Raw genomic sequence first — 17,409 nt, 5'->3', positions numbered from 1 at the left:
TGCAAGAAAGCAGAGCTCCAAGCTCAGTCCCGAGTCCCACACTTAGACCCAACACGGCTCGCCAAGAAGCCTTCTGCCTAACTGCACCTCGAACTTTCGCTGCGATCTCCAGATCTCTACTCCGTTGCTCAATCTCACAAAACTGCATGTGTCCTTCCAAATGACAAAGGCATCCGCCTTATATAGCCAAGTCGCGTCCCGCGATGCATCGGATGGATGAAGATTATCCGCACCGTAGATCTTGTAACGCCTTGATCGCACGGCTCGCAAAAATCAAGAGATGATCCGCGTGCTTCCAACGGTCGGCTCATCGAGCAATGCAAGTCGGCCCAATATCAGACTCACATAAGACCCGCGATCCGCCCCGTGACGTGTGCCAAGATAGGTCCGCACCTATCCGCGAAACCCCACTTCGGTACTCGATCCATGTCGGCCCCAAATGCTTAACCGCTCCGAGTTTCAAAGCACCTCAGTACTTGTCCACTTTGAGTCGGCCCAATGCAAAAGTGATCCCCAGCGGACTCACTTAGACCGAAAAGATAATCATCCAAGCTCGGCTAGGTGTTCAGGTCATTGAACACAGAAACAGACTAAGTCCCAAAACTATGCAAAGTCTGGGTCCGTTACATATGTGTTCTTAACAACAACAAAAATAATCTAATAAAGAATGACTTGGAAGCTTTCCTAAAACTTTTATTTTAATATTTCTAAGTGGTATCTTAACATTAACACTTTCCTAAAATTCATGTCTTACAATTTCTTGATTCTAGTTTGACTTTTCTGTCGTGTTTGTCTTATTAGATTTCCAAGCATTGAGAACTGTTATGCTCTGTTGTCTGAAATTTCTCAAGGCTTGAAAATTAGTGGCAATTACGATACGAACCTTAATATGAAGGGAATATATTGATATGTGTCTTCTTGGTGGCAAAAGATGTTTGGTTCTTTACATACTTTTTTCAGTTTTCTATCTTGGCTCTGTATTTAAGCCATTTGCTTCAATAACAGCTGATATTGTTGCTTATAGAAAACCATTACTTGCTTATTTGGAAAAAAAATCATTTTGATGTTGTATGGTCTATGGGTAACTTGAGTGTTTGTCTATTTTATGTTTACTCTAATAATTTTTATTTGTATGTTCTTTACTAACAGACTTGAAAATATGGTACTGAGATGTTGCTTTTTATGTTTCTTTGTGAACAAGGGGTACATTCAAGATGAACCATTTCATTGGCGTAAATGGGTTGCTCCTGGGTTATTGTGCAGAAGCATTGTTCCTTGTTCCTGTAACCCAAAAGATCCTAACAGTCTCCCTGTGGAGAAAGTTTGTGACAAGGGACATCGATGGATATACTCAAAAACAATATCCGATGTTGTGGAGGCTTTAATAGGAGCACATTTAGTTGGAGGTGGTACAATTGCAGCCCTTGAGTTCATGAGGTGGATGAACATGGAGGTTGACATTGAAGACAAGTCAGTAGAAATTGCATTCAAACGTTGTTTTGCTTATCCTAGTGTCTTGAACACTAGTTTGGATGAACTACAATCGCTTCTATATTACCATTTTGAGAACCCATGCCTCTTAGTAGAAGCACTCACACATGCTTCAATTAATGAACATGGAAGACGTTCCTACCAGGTACTTTCATTTCACCTTTACATTGCACAATGCAAATAGTACTTTGATAGTTCTTGCAATTCTTCAACAATATAGGACTGAATGTTAATATTATGTGTATATTTTGCAGCGGTTAGAATTTCTAGGAGATTCTGTGCTGGATCTTCTTATTACTCAGCATCTATTTTCAACATACCAAGAACTATCTCCTGGAGATTTATCAGATTTACGGCAAGCTGCTGCTAACAATCAGAATTTTGCCCAAGTAACAGTGAAGCATAATATTCAGAACTATCTTTGTCATCATTCAGATGATATAAAAAATCAAATAGAAAAGTTTGTAGAGGATTTTGAACAGTGTAAAGGTGGTGATTGTCAATTTATATCATTTGGAGGAGGAATGCGTGCTCCCAAGGCAAGTTATTTAGTTTAAATTATGAGGAGTGTCCCTTATATATTAATATAAGTGTCCTCTTCAATTAAAAATAATCTAACTGTGCCATTTTTCTTGGATGCAGGTACTAGGAGATTTAATAGAAAGCATTTCAGGTGCAATATTAGTGGATAACCGACTTAAACCAAATATTGTCTGGGATAAAATATACCCTATTTTGTCTCCCATTGTTACACCTGAAAACGTGGTACCACAACCACTACGGGAGTTATATGAGCTCTGTGATCAGCACCATTATAAATACAATTGGAAGCCCATCACTAAGACAGAGAATGTTAATGTGGCCACCGTACAAATACAGCTCGAGGACTTCAGTATACATGGAGAAGGGTCAGATAAGAATACGAAGTTTGCTATGACTAAAGCTGCCAAAGACGCGTTGGCAACGCTACAGGTAATTTCAAACAATGCCTTCAAACTATTCTCTCATGATGCATCCAGCAAAGAAAGACCAGACACTAGATTGCCTTAAACCTTTAGTACATACAAGAATATCATAACCAAAGAAGATTAAGTAGTTTAATTGCAGCATTTAAATTTATTTTTACTATCCGATATCCTCATATGGATGAGACTGCTAAAAATTGGAAATTTCTGGTCCTGAAATAGTTGTTTTGTAAATAAGGTTAAGGGCATATGTCATGGTCGCCATACCTTTGTCCAAAGTTCAATGGACACAACTGGGAATGAAGCTCCACATTCATCCAATATCATTGCTCAAGAAAACATGGTTTGTCTTTCGTATAAATTTTGAGATTAATTATGCTACCAATGATTTTTTGAAAAATTTGAAAATGTATGTAATAGAAATAATGTTCTGAGGTTGGGCAGATAATTGCTAGCAGTCCACAAACAGATTCAGGAGAATCGGATCAGTGCCATAGAGGAGAAACAGATGAGGAGGAGAATTTACTTTGTAGCAGCAAATCAATGCAAGGTAGAGATCTGAATCCACTTCCACATATGAAGTTAACTAATAAAATGGATAAGATAATGTCTACTAGAAAACATAAATTGGAAGAGGGAAATGTCGGTATATATAGGACGAACGTGCTTACACACTGGCTCTTAAATAATCTACCCATATGTAAAATAAAATACGCTATATGTAGGAATGCTCTTCACATATAAAGTAAGCAACGTTCCATGGTGTTTAAGGAGAGGAATGGTAGTAAACACTTCGTGGGACTTCAGCGGATTGAGATGTTGTTGTTTTAGAGATAATACCATTAAACAAATAGGGGAAAGTTGAAAATTACAGAATTTTTTTATTATTTAGATTATAAAGCATTCATCAGAATTAGATTACATGATTTTAGAATTGAATTGAGACTTAATATGACTGTGGACACACAAATTAACAAGATTAAATTATTTTTATTGTTAATATGTAAATATGATAAGTATAAAAATTCAGAAAAATTACAATTACAAAACAAATTAAAAATTGAAAAACGATATGGCAACCACATCTCTTATAATGACATTGGATCTTTGTTTATAAATTTTGCATCAAAATCAAAGTCTTAAGTTTGAGTCACTCTCATTAAGGACTTATTTGTCCAATGGTTACCCATCCAGTACTTCACACGTGTCTTATCATCATTTTGTGTGGCATCTTTATGATCGATATTCCAACGTGCAATTGAAGTTTCATGATACTAAGGAGTTTGTCAATCTTGAATTTAGCCCTAATCTTTTTCTGGAGATATTGTATCAAAATTTGTGTCTAAGTTTGAGTAGCTCTCAATATGAGGGGCTAACTTATCCAATGGTTCCCTAACTAAGGTTTCATGTGTCTTTTCATCAATTTGTGTGGGATCTTGAGGATCAAAAATCCATCGTGTTGGAGTCTCACAATACTTAGGACTCTGTCAATCATGAAGTTGCAAAGCACTAACTATATATGACCACTAATTTGTCCACTTGTTGAGAGGTCAACCTATTCCTCTTGATAGACTGAATGAATTTGTATATGAACCTATTCCTTTCTATAACTAAGTCACTAGCAACCTACGAAATGTGGTTAGCAAGCAACTTCAACTCCATTGCATCCTTACCATGCCATGTATACTATCTAATAAGGTCGTTTTGAGTTAGTGTAGCTTTATCAAACTTAGCCTCTAATTTGTTGAATTTTGGGCCTTGAAGATTGCAAAAAGTGATTCACTTCTCTCAAAGTTTAGATGCCATTTTAGTGTTGTACATGTTTTGATGGTATTTCAAAATATTTTTTTTCGTCTCTTCATCTTGAGAAGACATTCTTCTAGCCCTTGGTGCATACTGTTGTGCCCTCTACAAACACCCCGTCTGTGACAGAGATCCACTCTATTTTTGTCCGTTTTGTTAGAGTCTTGGATCAAATTACTCTCGTAGGGATTGAGAGAAGAAAAGAGAGCTTGGATCAGAATCCTTCATGCAAACATAGAGAGTTAGATTAGAGGAGTAGGATTTCAATTAGGGTGGCATTGAATTAGTCACTGAAAGATTTGAAGAACATAGGGTATTGAGAATTCTCATTGGGTCTGAGATAGAAGAAACGTTGTCTAGGTAACGCATTAAGGTCAAGCAAAGAGACGTGAAGATGAACATAAGCAACGGGCTTAAGCATAATTTTGGGAAATGAGGGCAAAATGTAACGAATGGAGCAAGAATGGAAGTTCAGTGCAAATTCAGCTCAAGAAAGTGCTTAGGAATTGAAAAAGCACAGGGAAGAATTAAGAATTTAATTCCAAATACCCAGGGAATGAGCAAACTCGACTCAGGGAAGGACATTAGGATTTATCCTAAACTCCTTCCCAGACCTGAAATCCAGATCTTCTTCCTAAAACCGAGTTTCTTTAAAGTAAGGCAAAACAATTTAAGTGACGAGCACAAAATTCGGCTCAAGGAAAGTCACTAGAATTATCTTAAACCCCCTCCTAAATCCGAATTTCAATCACTATTCTTATGACCGAATTTTAAAACAAAAGCCTAAACTCGGCTATCGGAAAGGGATCAGGATTTTTGTCCCAAACAAGTTCCTAGTGCAGAAATTCCACTTTTCCTTCTTAAGTCTGAGTTTTACGATTTACGTCTCCCAAATGAAGTGTAAAAGCGAAATTCCAATTACTTATCCTAGTTTTCACCCGAGTTCCTTAAATTCTCTCCAAATACCGAGTTTGGCATAGAGAACATCTTATAGCCGGATTCTTAAGAAGTCGAGGGTTGATAACGTGCCTTATCATATATGCATTTCTCGAGCCGAGTTTGGAAAATGTTTTGAGAGCATACGAACCAAAGGTCGTGCCAAAGATTGGAGTCGCGCGAACGACTGAAAAGGAAGCATTGACGAGCAAGATTCTTAATGTAGAACTATCGCTAAATCAAAAGGCGACAATAGGTAAGCAACGAAATCAACCTCTCTGGAGATTTATGTAGCAAAATTCATTAAATTGGTTTTGAAAATCGGGGATTGCATCGATAATGTCAGTAAAAAGAAAATGTGGATCGTTACTTGGTAGACAATTGTGGACACCCAAATGGGCACTGTGAAACACAAACTTTAAAACCCCAATGCGATGCAATCAATAGAGAGGTTGAACTCGTAGAGATTACAATTTTGCAAGGGACTGCAGAATAAAACGAATCTATAAGAACGGTTTAGTACAGAATCGATGGTCGCCAGCGTAAGATCGACTAGGGTTTAAGTAAAAAGTGGAAAACCGATCACAAATCGAGCCCTAAGTTGAGAAAACGCAAATTGGGAAACATTTGAACAAATTCGGTGAAGTTTTGGGCTTTATATATATATATAAATGTAAAGGGGAAGAGTACCAGTGGCCGTCATAGCTAACTTCGCGCACCCAAATTCTAAACGGTACATTGGATTTTGATTTATTTTTTTAGTTGTCTTCGCATGCAACTTAACTGCTTATAGCTATTGATCTGGCTTGTGGGTAGTAACGATGCACGTTGTGGAATCAATTATGCGCACAAAGGTCAAAAAGTACACATTTCAAAGTGTCCCCTAATACCTAACTAAAAATGTTCCAATAACTGTCAACTCAAAATCGCTACTACTTGTTGACAAATGTCCCAATAGTGGTGCACAAATGGGCCAATTATGAACAAAAAATTACAAAAAATGATCGGCTATTGGTACAAAACAAATTTATTAATGATGTTTTCACTATGATGGCTATTGGGCGTCAACATGACAATAAGGTGACGGTTATTGGAACTATGTTATCTATTGGTGCTCTTCCCCTATATATTATGAATAGGCATTTCTGTTAAAATATTTAAATGTACATTATTTACAAAACAAAACAAAAAGGTTGGAGGATACGAGATCACTCAAACATGGGTACCACTCGGAATCAAAAATACAAAAAATGGTTGCTAAGCGGTGGTGGCAATAGAAGATCGTTGTCATATTTACAGCCCAATACATTAGCAGGGTTGGGAGTGTCGTCTAAAAGGGACCACCCCTCCTCAACAACAACATCTTCTTCTTTCTCAATCTCCTTCCTGGCCAAAGAAATGGCCAATGACAGCCATGGAAGCCATTTGGATGAGCTCGACCAACTGGAATCAACAGTGGTGTTTGGCCAACCTATGCCACCACTAGGCAAAGAGTTCACTCCTCCCATGTTCCACTTAGAAATAGAGCCACCACGTGGAGGAGAGGCGGAACACTTGCGTTGAAAGTCTCTTCCTCTACCAAACTGGCAACGAGGGGCTTGGGAACACAGAGTGGGAGCGACGTGCGAAGAATTTGCAATCATGCTACTTGTCATGGGGCAGAGACCGAGTACTAGAAGGGTCCGACAACACTTTAGCAATCGTACAAGGAGCGTTTTCCCAATGTTGCAAAAGCTCTTGTAAGTGGCCCACCTCAAGCATAACCTTGTTGGCTTGCACTTGAATCTAAAGCATCACATCATTACAAATGCAAGTTGTAGTAAACATAAAAACATGAATATCAAGAGAGCTGTGAGAAAAAATAGCAACATTCCTATCTTTCCATAAAGTGAAAAGGATCCCAATCCTGAAAGCATGCCATTTTTGCATGAAATGAAAGGGAAACCAAGGGGAATCTCTTAACAAGATCATATGCCAATAAAAAGGCTCGGATCGAAAGGGCCGAAAAAAATCATGAATCCATGTCCATAATTGTTGGGCTCCTTTGCAATAACAAAAAAAGGTGAATCAAAAGTCTCAAGTTGCCCACAAAATGGGTAGTAGGGGTTTGGCATACCCAGATGCCTCAAGCAAGAGCCCAACAACAAGCCTTGGAAAAGAATACACCAAGCAAAATGAGTTAGCTTCGGCTCAACAACAGCTAACCAAATAGTGTGAAATCTGCGATGCCATATAGACTGAGAAGACTGCAAATGCCACCAAGTATTCAAGGTTGGAACCAAGGAAAATGAGTAACAAGCCAACTATATCCTAGTTGGGTTTGTAGTTACAGAAGGAGGTGTTGGGAAACTATCACCAATCCATCCACTACACCCTGACTGAGTGGATGCCTATCTTGTGAAGCATATTTAATGGAAGAGCCAACGAGACAAGATCAAATGTCTGCCAATCTGGTCGGTTGAGGCGAAATTGGGCATGCAAATCTTCCCAAGAACAAAGATGCATAGTAACTCTGGAAAAAAGATCCCAAGGAGTGTAAATGTCATGCTTGTGAAAATGTAGAGCATGAATTCTAGGAACGTGGGCTAGACGTAGCCCTTGAACTTAAATGAGAGGCGACCACCAAATATTGTATTGGTTGAAACAAAGGTCATCTCTGAAACTAACCCCATCCCAACAGAGCCAAGTTTTGGCAGCTTCCCGGGCTCGCCAAATGCTCTTAGCAGCAAAAGTTCTTTGAATATGCATGATCTCCTTCATTACAAGGAGGGTATGAAAACCAATCCCCTTCCAGGCCAGCCTATGAGCTGGATAACCTGAAGAAATACAATGCCTAAGGAGAATTTTGCAGGCCTCATTGCTCAAGATGGCACGAATATCCCATTTGGCACACAAGGCTAGACCTTGTTTCTAGGTTGAGAGCAAACCAAGCCCTCTGGACTCTCTAGGGAGACAACAATAATCCCAGGCAACTCGGTGAAAACCATGGTGGTTAGCTCCAAAAGACCACAAAAATTCACGCATGAGCTTTTCCAATTTGTTGTATGGAGCCTTTGAAGGAGCCCAACAAGAGTAGTAAACATGGGTGGGCGCCAACACTTTGAAACAAATCTAGAATTTACTGGCCAACTAAAGTGGCTTCATAACCAGAAGGTAAGCTTCTTCACAATACAGTCAAGAACTACATTCCAAAGCTCCACAATAGATCCCTGAAAAGGCAAAAAGAATGCCCAAAAATCGAAAGATTTCCCCATGTTGAATCTATTTCCACCCATATTGGAGAATCCAAGGAGGAGATAGGAGAAAGGATTGCATGTAACATTGTGTTTTGTGCCATTGAATAGCTAAACCAAAAGCCAGACAGAAGGTGTCAAGGCATTGAAGCCCTAGACATTGTGTTCATCTTCAATCAAGGTTAGAAAAGAATCATCTACAAAATGGCCATCGACAAGTTGAGAAGATGACTCGAGTAGGGTAATGCCCTTAACACATATTGTGGAGATAGCAGAAGCAAGAAGGTAGCCAAAACCCTCGGCAACAAAAACATACAATGGGCCAAAGGGAAACCCTGGCGAATGGACCTAAACAAGCCAAAAGCCGAAGACTGTCGCCCATTCATGGTGATGCAAGCATAAGCGTTTCCAAAAAGTATTTGCATAGATTGAATGAAGCGAGGACCAAATCCTAGGGCTTTGAACATCACGAGAATAAAGGGCCATTCAATACAGTCATATGCCCTAGCAAAATCAATTTTAACAAAAATGACATTTTGTTTAGAGCGACAAGCCCATTACATGCCTTCCCAAACAACAATAATGTTATCCAGAATAAGCCTAGATTTAATGAAACCAGTTTGCTTAAGATGAACAATCTGTGGGAGGAGACGGCGAATCTTGAGAGCCAAGGCCTTGGCAATGGTTTTGTAAGAGACATTGAGCAAAGTAATGGGACACTAGCCATAAATATATTTTAAGTCTCCTACCTTAGGTTGAATTTTATGTTTCCTTTGTTGATAATTCGGCCAAGAGATCCCAAATGAAAATCTTCCAAGTAAACTTTGTGAAGGTCAGAGCCAACACAAGGCCATAAGGCCTTATAGAATTCGCAAGGGAAGTCATCACAATCAAGTGCTTTATCATCCAACATGGAAAACACAGCCTCCTTAAGATCCTCAAGGGTAAGCATTTGATTGCAAAACATCATTTGAGAATCAAAAAGTCGTGAAGGAACAGCAAAGAGACATTCATGTAAAGATCGTCTCTTTTAGGGGAATTTCCTTGCACTATGAACACCTTCTCTTAATGTTTGACAAAATCTTGAAGAATATCTAGTAGCTTAGAGAGTACCGTTGGACTATCCTTGATGTGTTTGATACTGGGTGAGGAGTGACATGATATGAGAGCCAAGAAAAACTCTTTAGATGCATAATACCCCACTTTGAGCCAATGCAATCTGGCTTTAATTTGAGCTCCATGCGCAACATAGTTATCAACAATTTGCTTCTGGTGACGAAGTTGGGTTGTTGGCAAATGCACACTCCAATGAGAAATTGTAGGTGATTGAAGGTATTGTCATTGATGGCAACCTTACAATCCTATGGCACTGACACAGACACTAGCACAGACACAAGCACAAACACTGGCACAAGCACAAGCACCGACAGCGGCAATGACAACGACAAAGATGTTTACCGGCACCCCAGCCGACAGGATTTTGTTTATTATATTTTGTATTTAATTGTAAAATCTTTTTGTAAAGCCGACAAGGCGAATTGTAATAGGACTCATATAAGTATGAGATCTTGTAAATCATTTGAAAAGCATAGATGAAATGTAATAGGCAGATGTGAATATTAAGGTAGATTTTGGAATAAGGTTTATGGAAGTTGTATGAGCTTAAACCAATACTGAACCTAGCATAGTAGATGCTGAACCGAAGCAGTACATGATATTGGATTTACATAATCTATTTTTGTAAGTCAGTGAGACTTCCTTTTTGTAATTAAGCAGTGAGCTTTAGGCAGTTGGCCTTCCTGCATGTGTAGGCCCCTATTGTAAGTAATATTCACTTATTGGCCAGTGAGCGAATATTGTGGGTCACAAATCCCACCGAGGTTTTTTCCACACCAGGTTTCCTCATTAAAAATATTGTGTTATGGTGTGCTTTCTATGTTGTGTTTACTGATCTTATTTACTGCATTATTTATGGTTTACCAATACACTATTTTGGCATGCAATTCATTTAATAAGTTTAGAAAATCTATTAACCGGTTAGATACTGATTCACCCCCCCACCCCCCTTCTCAGTATCTTTGGGAATCCTAACAATTGGTATCAAAGCTTGGTCCTCTATTTTCAAAAGCCTAACAACTTGAGAAAGATTCTGACACCGGTACAGATGGAAAACCTGAGAAAGCAATTGGAAATAGCTCTTGCAGGTTATGATGCAGAAAAGTTGAAAGATATGAAACTTGAAGATGAACTGAAGGCTGCACAAGAAATCATTCAAGGACTTCAGGAAAATCTCACTATTGCTAGGAACAAAAGAAGAGAACTTCATGAGAAGATACAGAGTGATGATGATGAAAAAGAAACTCTTAATGATCTTGTAAGCAAGATGAAGCAAGAAAACATGGCCTTGAGGAATGAGATGCAAGATATGACTATGAGGTTTTGTAAAGACATTGAAGACCGAAAGAAGGATGAAGATGACTTGGCTAGGAGAATCAATGATGCTGGAAATGAAAATCTAAGACTCAGTCATGAAAATGATATGTTGAAGACAAATATAATTCACTTGGAGCATGATAAGACTGAACTCATGAGACATAAAGATTTCTTGGAAAATGAGTTGGCTACTGCAAATCAACACAAGAAGAAATTTAAGAAAAGTTCAGAGGAACTTGATGACATGCTGAAAAATCAAAAACCTAATGGAGAAACAAATGACCTTGGCTTTGAAATTGGTGAAAGCTCTGGTACTGCAAACAATCATGATCACAGTAAACCAGTAAGACAACCTAATGCCTACCAAATTGAATGGAAAATGCTTTAACTATAATAAGTATGGTCATAGAGCAAATCAATGTAGATCTAGAAACTATCAGAACACCAATGCACCCACCGATCAATGTTCTAAATGCAACAAAGTTGGTCATAATTCAGAAAATTGTATAATGAATGTAAGATGTTATGTTTCTGGAAGATTTGGACACTTGTCTAATCAATGCAGAACACATACCGGCATAGGATATGGAAAAACTATTCAAAAAAACAATGTGACTTGTTATGCTTGTAACAAGATTGGACATATTACAAAATTTTGTAGAAGTAAGGCATCACCGGCAAATAACAAAGGACCCAGTTTGAAATGTAAAAAGAAGGTTGAAGAGGTAAAACAAAAAATTTCAAAACAATGGATTAGAAAGTCACATATGAATGTTAATGAAGTTATTCCTTCACCAGTAGAACATAGTATCACTCCACCGGTAGGAGATTCTTCATCTAACTAAAAAGAAACCTTTTAGGGGTATGGCAACAAATTGAAAAACATGCTAATTTACCCTCGGTTGATGGTGAGAAGTTGAAATACTTCTTTATCGGCAGATGTGTTAAGTTTCACTTAACCGACAAGTATTTAATGTGGTAGTTGAAGGAAATGACATTATAAAGCAAGTGTTTTGGCTCTTTTTCATTCACCGAGCATTCAAATTTCCTTAGAGCGTGAAAATCCCGAGCGAAGGCATCCACAGCGAGAAGTGAAGCAAATCATTCAAGCATTCAAACCTAAAGGCAGATTAAGGTATTTATACAATGGCTTCCTCCTCTGCACCTGAATTCATTGCAAACCCTACTATAATTGAAGTTGTTAAGTGCCCTACACCCGTATTTAAAATTATTCCCAAAATTACAAAGAAAGATGATACCCTAGGAGCTTTTTCTAAAATACTCAAAGGAGTTGCTTATGGTGAGGATCCTAGAATTTACATACATTGTCATATTGAAGAACTAGGAGCTGAAGAGATAATGAACATGTATAGAACAATAATTTTTTATGTTAATGGAAATGTGAAATTGGAGCATAAGATAGTTGAAACCCTAGGTTTTGTGGAGATTCTTAGTATCCTTGATTTTCCAAAGGATGTTATAAGGATTGTGTTAAGCAGAGTACATGGGGAGATCTTTTGGTTGGATTTCATTCACAAGATAACAAAAGAGGCAATTAGGGCAGTGACAGGCTTACCTTCCACCGATAGTAGGCCTAACAAAACTAAAAAGGTTCCAAATGACACTATAATGACCCTAACCGGCGCAACCTTTCACAAGAGATCCCTAAGAGTAAATGATGTAAAGGATATCAATGTAAGATTCATTAGCATGATTTTTGGATATAAAGTTACACATGCCAACAGATTAAACTTTGTTTCTAGCTTTTGTATCAAAAGTGCTTATAACATGGTAAACAACAATGCAAAGATTGACATATGTGAATGGTTAAAAGATGAGCTAATAGACAATTTGAAGAAAATCAAAGGGGACAAGAAAGGGACATTCAAATTTGGAAACTTACTTGTATGCTTATTGCTATATATCATCAAGGAAGTTCCCGGTATTGGTAAAAAGGATTTTGGATTTGACATACCGGTAGGAAAACAACTTCTGGATATTCTAAACAACATGGGAGATGATAGGGAAAAGAACATAAATGATCATTTTCAAGCATTAAAGGCTAGAATGAAAACCAGGATAGGGCTATCTCAATCTATAGTTGACAAATACCAAAAGGAGATATGCTTTGTGATAAAGAAAGATGAGATCTAGATGGAGGCAGTGGTTCCGAGGACAGTTTGGGTTACAAAGATGGGATATGAGGCTGATGAGAACATAATAGAAACTTGTGCAAAATCCCTTCTAGAAGCCCCTAAAGAACCAACAGAGAAAGTATTTGGAAATGCGGAAACAATTGAAAGAAACATTCCGTCACAAAAAAGAATAAAGAAAACTGAACAAATAGTTAGAAAAGGAACAAGGCAGGCAAAAGCAATCAAGGAGGACATATTGAATAAAATTGGTATTAAGGAGCGCGACTTGAAAGGATTACAACTAGAAACACATCTTTCACTGGTTGCTACATCCTTTGATAGTGAAATACCGACAACGTTTAAAAGGGTAGAAAGAAAAAGAAAACCCTCACCGGTACCCTCTCCTGCACCCAAGAGAACAAGACAGAAACAACAGGCAATTAGGCCTTCGGCAAAGAAGATGACTCCAAGAAAGAAGAAAGAAAAACACGTTATCCCTCCACTTGACAATCTTCTACATGAAATAACTGAAGATGGTAACTTATCAAACATTAGCAAGTTGTATAACACATTTTCAAATGAAGAAAAAGAAAGCATAGAAAACAGTGTTATCCTACACTCGTATATCTACAAGAAATTTTTGATTGAGGTTTTAGATGATTTACCCAATGACTTGTACAAAAGGTTAGATGCTAAAAGGTTAGCAATTGTGGAACTAGACAAGAAGATTAAGATAGAAAAACTACTTGCAATTCACCCAGTAAATTCAATAGAAGAGATTGATGAACTAATAACTGAGGCAAACCAGACAGTATTTTCAACTGGTCACCAACATGTAGCATTAATGGCTGGCAGAGTAAATGAGATCACAAAAGAGATAGCGGATAAGTGGGATATATTCTTTGTGGAGAAGGAAAAACAAGAAGAGCTTAAACGACCAAAGACTTTTAAAGTCTATCAAAAGGAAAAGGATAAAGGTAAAGGTAAGGTAGGTGGACCTCTGAGCATAAAGATAATAGATAACTTGCCCCCACCTTCTTTTGATACTCCACCGGCACAAACTATTGATACACCACTGACAAGAGATAATGTTGAGAGTATGGAGACAACACATGAGTACACAAATCTTGATTCTGAGGTGTTGTATACAATGAATATTGACACACAGGAAGTAAACATTGTGGTTGATAAGGAGACAAGTGAGAAGAGAGATGTGGCAACTAAGCCACTGGTAGAAGACATTATAGTTGAGACAAATGTTGAGGACTCCGTTGGAAACATTGAAATTGGGGTTGAGCAACAAATTGAATAGTCAACTAACCCCCTGGACACAGGAAAGGCAGATACCATTAGTGTACACACTGATGTATCTACTGAGCAACTAGTAACTGATAGCAATGAAAAGTCTATTGAGATATCGGCTGTAGACATTTCAGAGGTAAACACAGAGAAACCAGTAGAAAACACAAAGTCACAATCAAAAAAACCGTCAGTGGAAAGCTCTGAGAAACAAACTGAGGTACACACTGAGAAATCAGAAGAGAAGAAGGATGAGCTAAAGGTTCAGACAAAGACTGTGCCACCGATATCAGTTGAGAAACCTAAACCCTTGATAGTAGAAATGCAGACTCAAACTAACCTACCAAAGGTCACCATAAGAAAAGAGGTTCCTCACACCAGCGGATTACAGATTGTTAAGACAGTTGGTCAATCATCTGATTCTTCACTGACAGAATTCCAGCCAACCAATGTAACAAAGGTATTGCTTGATTCAATTAAGAAAATAATTGATTGCAATGCACTTGCATATAAGGCAATTGATGACACCATACCAATTTTGAAGATGATTGCACCCAAGTGTAACATAGAAAACAAAGATTCTTTAAACCAATTAGACACATTGTCTAAGTATGTAATCAACAATCTACTAATAATTGATCAAATCAATGAGGAGACTTTCAGAGAGAAAATAAGTAAAGAGAAGGAAAAATTCTTTGAGGAGACAGTAAAGAAGAGTAAGGAACATATTGATACAATATTATCGGCTCTAGGAAAGACAATTTTGGACTTCAAGAAATTGTACAGAGATACATGTAAGACAAACATTTTGACAGATGATATAGATACAGAGATCAACAAAGCACATAAGGAAATCAATAATATTGTTGATAATTTAATAGGTTCATCAGACACCATATCGGTAGTAGAACACGAAATTATCGACTATGAAGAGAAAATTAAAAAACTTGAAAAAGATAAGGAGATATTAAAGTTTAAGGCAAAGGAACTGAAATGCAGACTAGGTCCTAAACTAGATATCCTCATCTCTTTGAGAAAAGAAATTTTTGAGGCTCTTGTTCCAGGACTTAAAGACACTGGAAGAGAAAATGCACATACTCACTGGTACAATCCAAAGAACAAAAGCAGCACTAAAGGATAGTGAGAGGTTCTATAACAGCCTAAATTTTGCATTAGTGGATCTATATCAGATTGTAACCAACCGGTTACAGGGATTCAAAAAGGAACTACACTCAATTGACATTGAATGACAACCTTTGTCATTGATGACAAAGGGGGAGTAGTAGAGGATGAGAAAAAGGAGCAAGGGGCACACAATTAATGTATGATAGAAGAGATCATCTGCTCAGGGGGAGCACATAGTTTTGGTAAGACTTTTGGACAACACTTTTTGGATACAATTTTGGCTTTTTCTCATGAGTGTTGCCATCAATGCCAAAGGGGGAGATTGTTGGCAAATGCACACTCCAATGAGAAATTGTAGGTGATTGAAGATATTGTCATTGATGGCAACCTTACAATCCTATGGCACCGACACAAACACCAACACAGGCACAAGCACAAACACTGGCACAAGCACAAGCACCGACACCGACAACGACAAAGATGTTTACTGACACCCCAGCTGACAGGATTTTGTTTATTATATTTTGTATTTAATTGTAAAATCTTTTTGTAAAGCTGACAAGGTGAATTGTAATAGGACTCATATAAGTATGAGCTAATGTAAATCATTTGAAAAGCATAGATGAAATGTAATAGGCAGATGTGAATATTAAGGCAAATTTTGGAATAAGGTTTATGGAAGTTGTATGAGCTTAAACCGATACTGAACCTGGCATAGCAGATGTTGAACTGAAGCAGTACATGATATTGGATTTACATAATCCATTTGTGTAAGTCAGTGGGACTTCCTTTTTGTAATTAAGCAGTGACCTTTAGGCAGTTGGCCTTCCTGCATGTGCATGCCCCTATTGTAAGTAATATTCACTTATTGGCCAGTGAGCGAATATTGTGGGTTACAAATCCCACCGAGGTTTTTCCCACACCGAGTTTCCTTGTTAAAAATATTGTACTATGGTGTTCTTTCTATATTGTGTTTACTGATCTTATTTATTGCATTATTTCTAGTTTACCGATACATTGTTTTGGCATGCAATTCATTTAATAAGTTTAGAAAATCCATTAACCGGTTAGATACTGATTCACCCCCCCCTCTCAGTATCTTTGGGAATCCTAACATGGGCAACCCGAATCTATAACTCAGAGTAGAAAGGGTTGGTAGCTAGAGCCTCTGTGGCATTTAGAAAATCCATGGTGGTCGCCTCATAGAACCATCGACAATACATGGCCAATTGCCTACCATAAATGTAGAGGAAACAAGTTGTGCATTGGGTGACATCATTCCACCACGTAAGCTACCCAGAAAGTTGAGTAGGTTGGCTCTTAAGATTCCAGGCCCTCTAAATGTGGGCCACCCTGGGTGAGTGATTTAGCAATGAAGTGTTTAAAAAAAACATTTTTTGCTAGTCGCACTCGACCCACTTGCCATTCAATGCTAAACTTAATGGGTTAGTGGTCTTATAAGGTAACCTCAAGGAGAGATAAAACTAGAAGTTCTTGATTTTCCTCAAAAGAAAAAAAGGATTGAGCCAAGATCATGGCACGATCAAGCCATTTGAAAATTATGTCAAAACTAGCCCTATAGTTAATCCAATTGTGTCAGACACCTTGAGGATGGTTTCAGTTGGTATTGGGGTTGAAAAGACCCAATTTATTTCACATATTAAACCATGCCTCTCTTTCATCAACTGTCTAGCAAAAAGGGAAGAACCCTTCCTTATCGGAGGCCACCTCCACCATTTTAAAATCCTTACACAAAACCCAAGTGGCCGATGGCACAGAATCATCTATCCTCCTCCAAAGATGAGATCTTTCAACAACATCATTGGAAGTATAAACATTAACAATCCCAAAAGAATGATTGTCAACTGACATGAGGACCCACACAAGTCATTGAATGGGATCTGATCTGTGAGCCACAATAGAGGAATGGCAACTTGGTGAGATGAGAGCAATGACACATCCTCAACCAACTTCATGTTATGAAGCAAA

The 17,409-nt window shown here is 38.0% G+C and overlaps 1 protein-coding gene across 4 annotated transcripts in view; it reads left to right on the top strand.

Moving 5' to 3' along the window:
* The window catches only part of LOC131037553 (endoribonuclease Dicer homolog 3), a 178,821-nt gene that overhangs the window by 119,934 nt on the left and 41,478 nt on the right, over positions 1-17,409 (top strand). For all 4 annotated transcript variants that reach the window (XM_059207403.1, XM_057969745.2, XM_057969744.2 and 1 more), the window contains 5 exons: positions 1,202-1,636; positions 1,746-2,030; positions 2,134-2,463; positions 2,695-2,799; positions 2,901-3,006. In XM_059207403.1, the coding sequence (XP_059063386.1) occupies positions 1,202-1,636; positions 1,746-2,030; positions 2,134-2,463; positions 2,695-2,799; positions 2,901-3,006 (1,261 nt within the window). The remainder of the gene's footprint in view (positions 1-1,201; positions 1,637-1,745; positions 2,031-2,133; positions 2,464-2,694; positions 2,800-2,900; positions 3,007-17,409) is intronic.

This window comes from Cryptomeria japonica, chromosome 6 (genome assembly GCF_030272615.1).
Source record: "Cryptomeria japonica chromosome 6, Sugi_1.0, whole genome shotgun sequence".
NCBI classification, from domain to species: Eukaryota; Viridiplantae; Streptophyta; class Pinopsida; order Cupressales; family Cupressaceae; genus Cryptomeria; species Cryptomeria japonica.
Note: the sequence above shows the minus strand (reverse complement) of the source record. Positions and strands in the feature narration are given on the sequence as shown.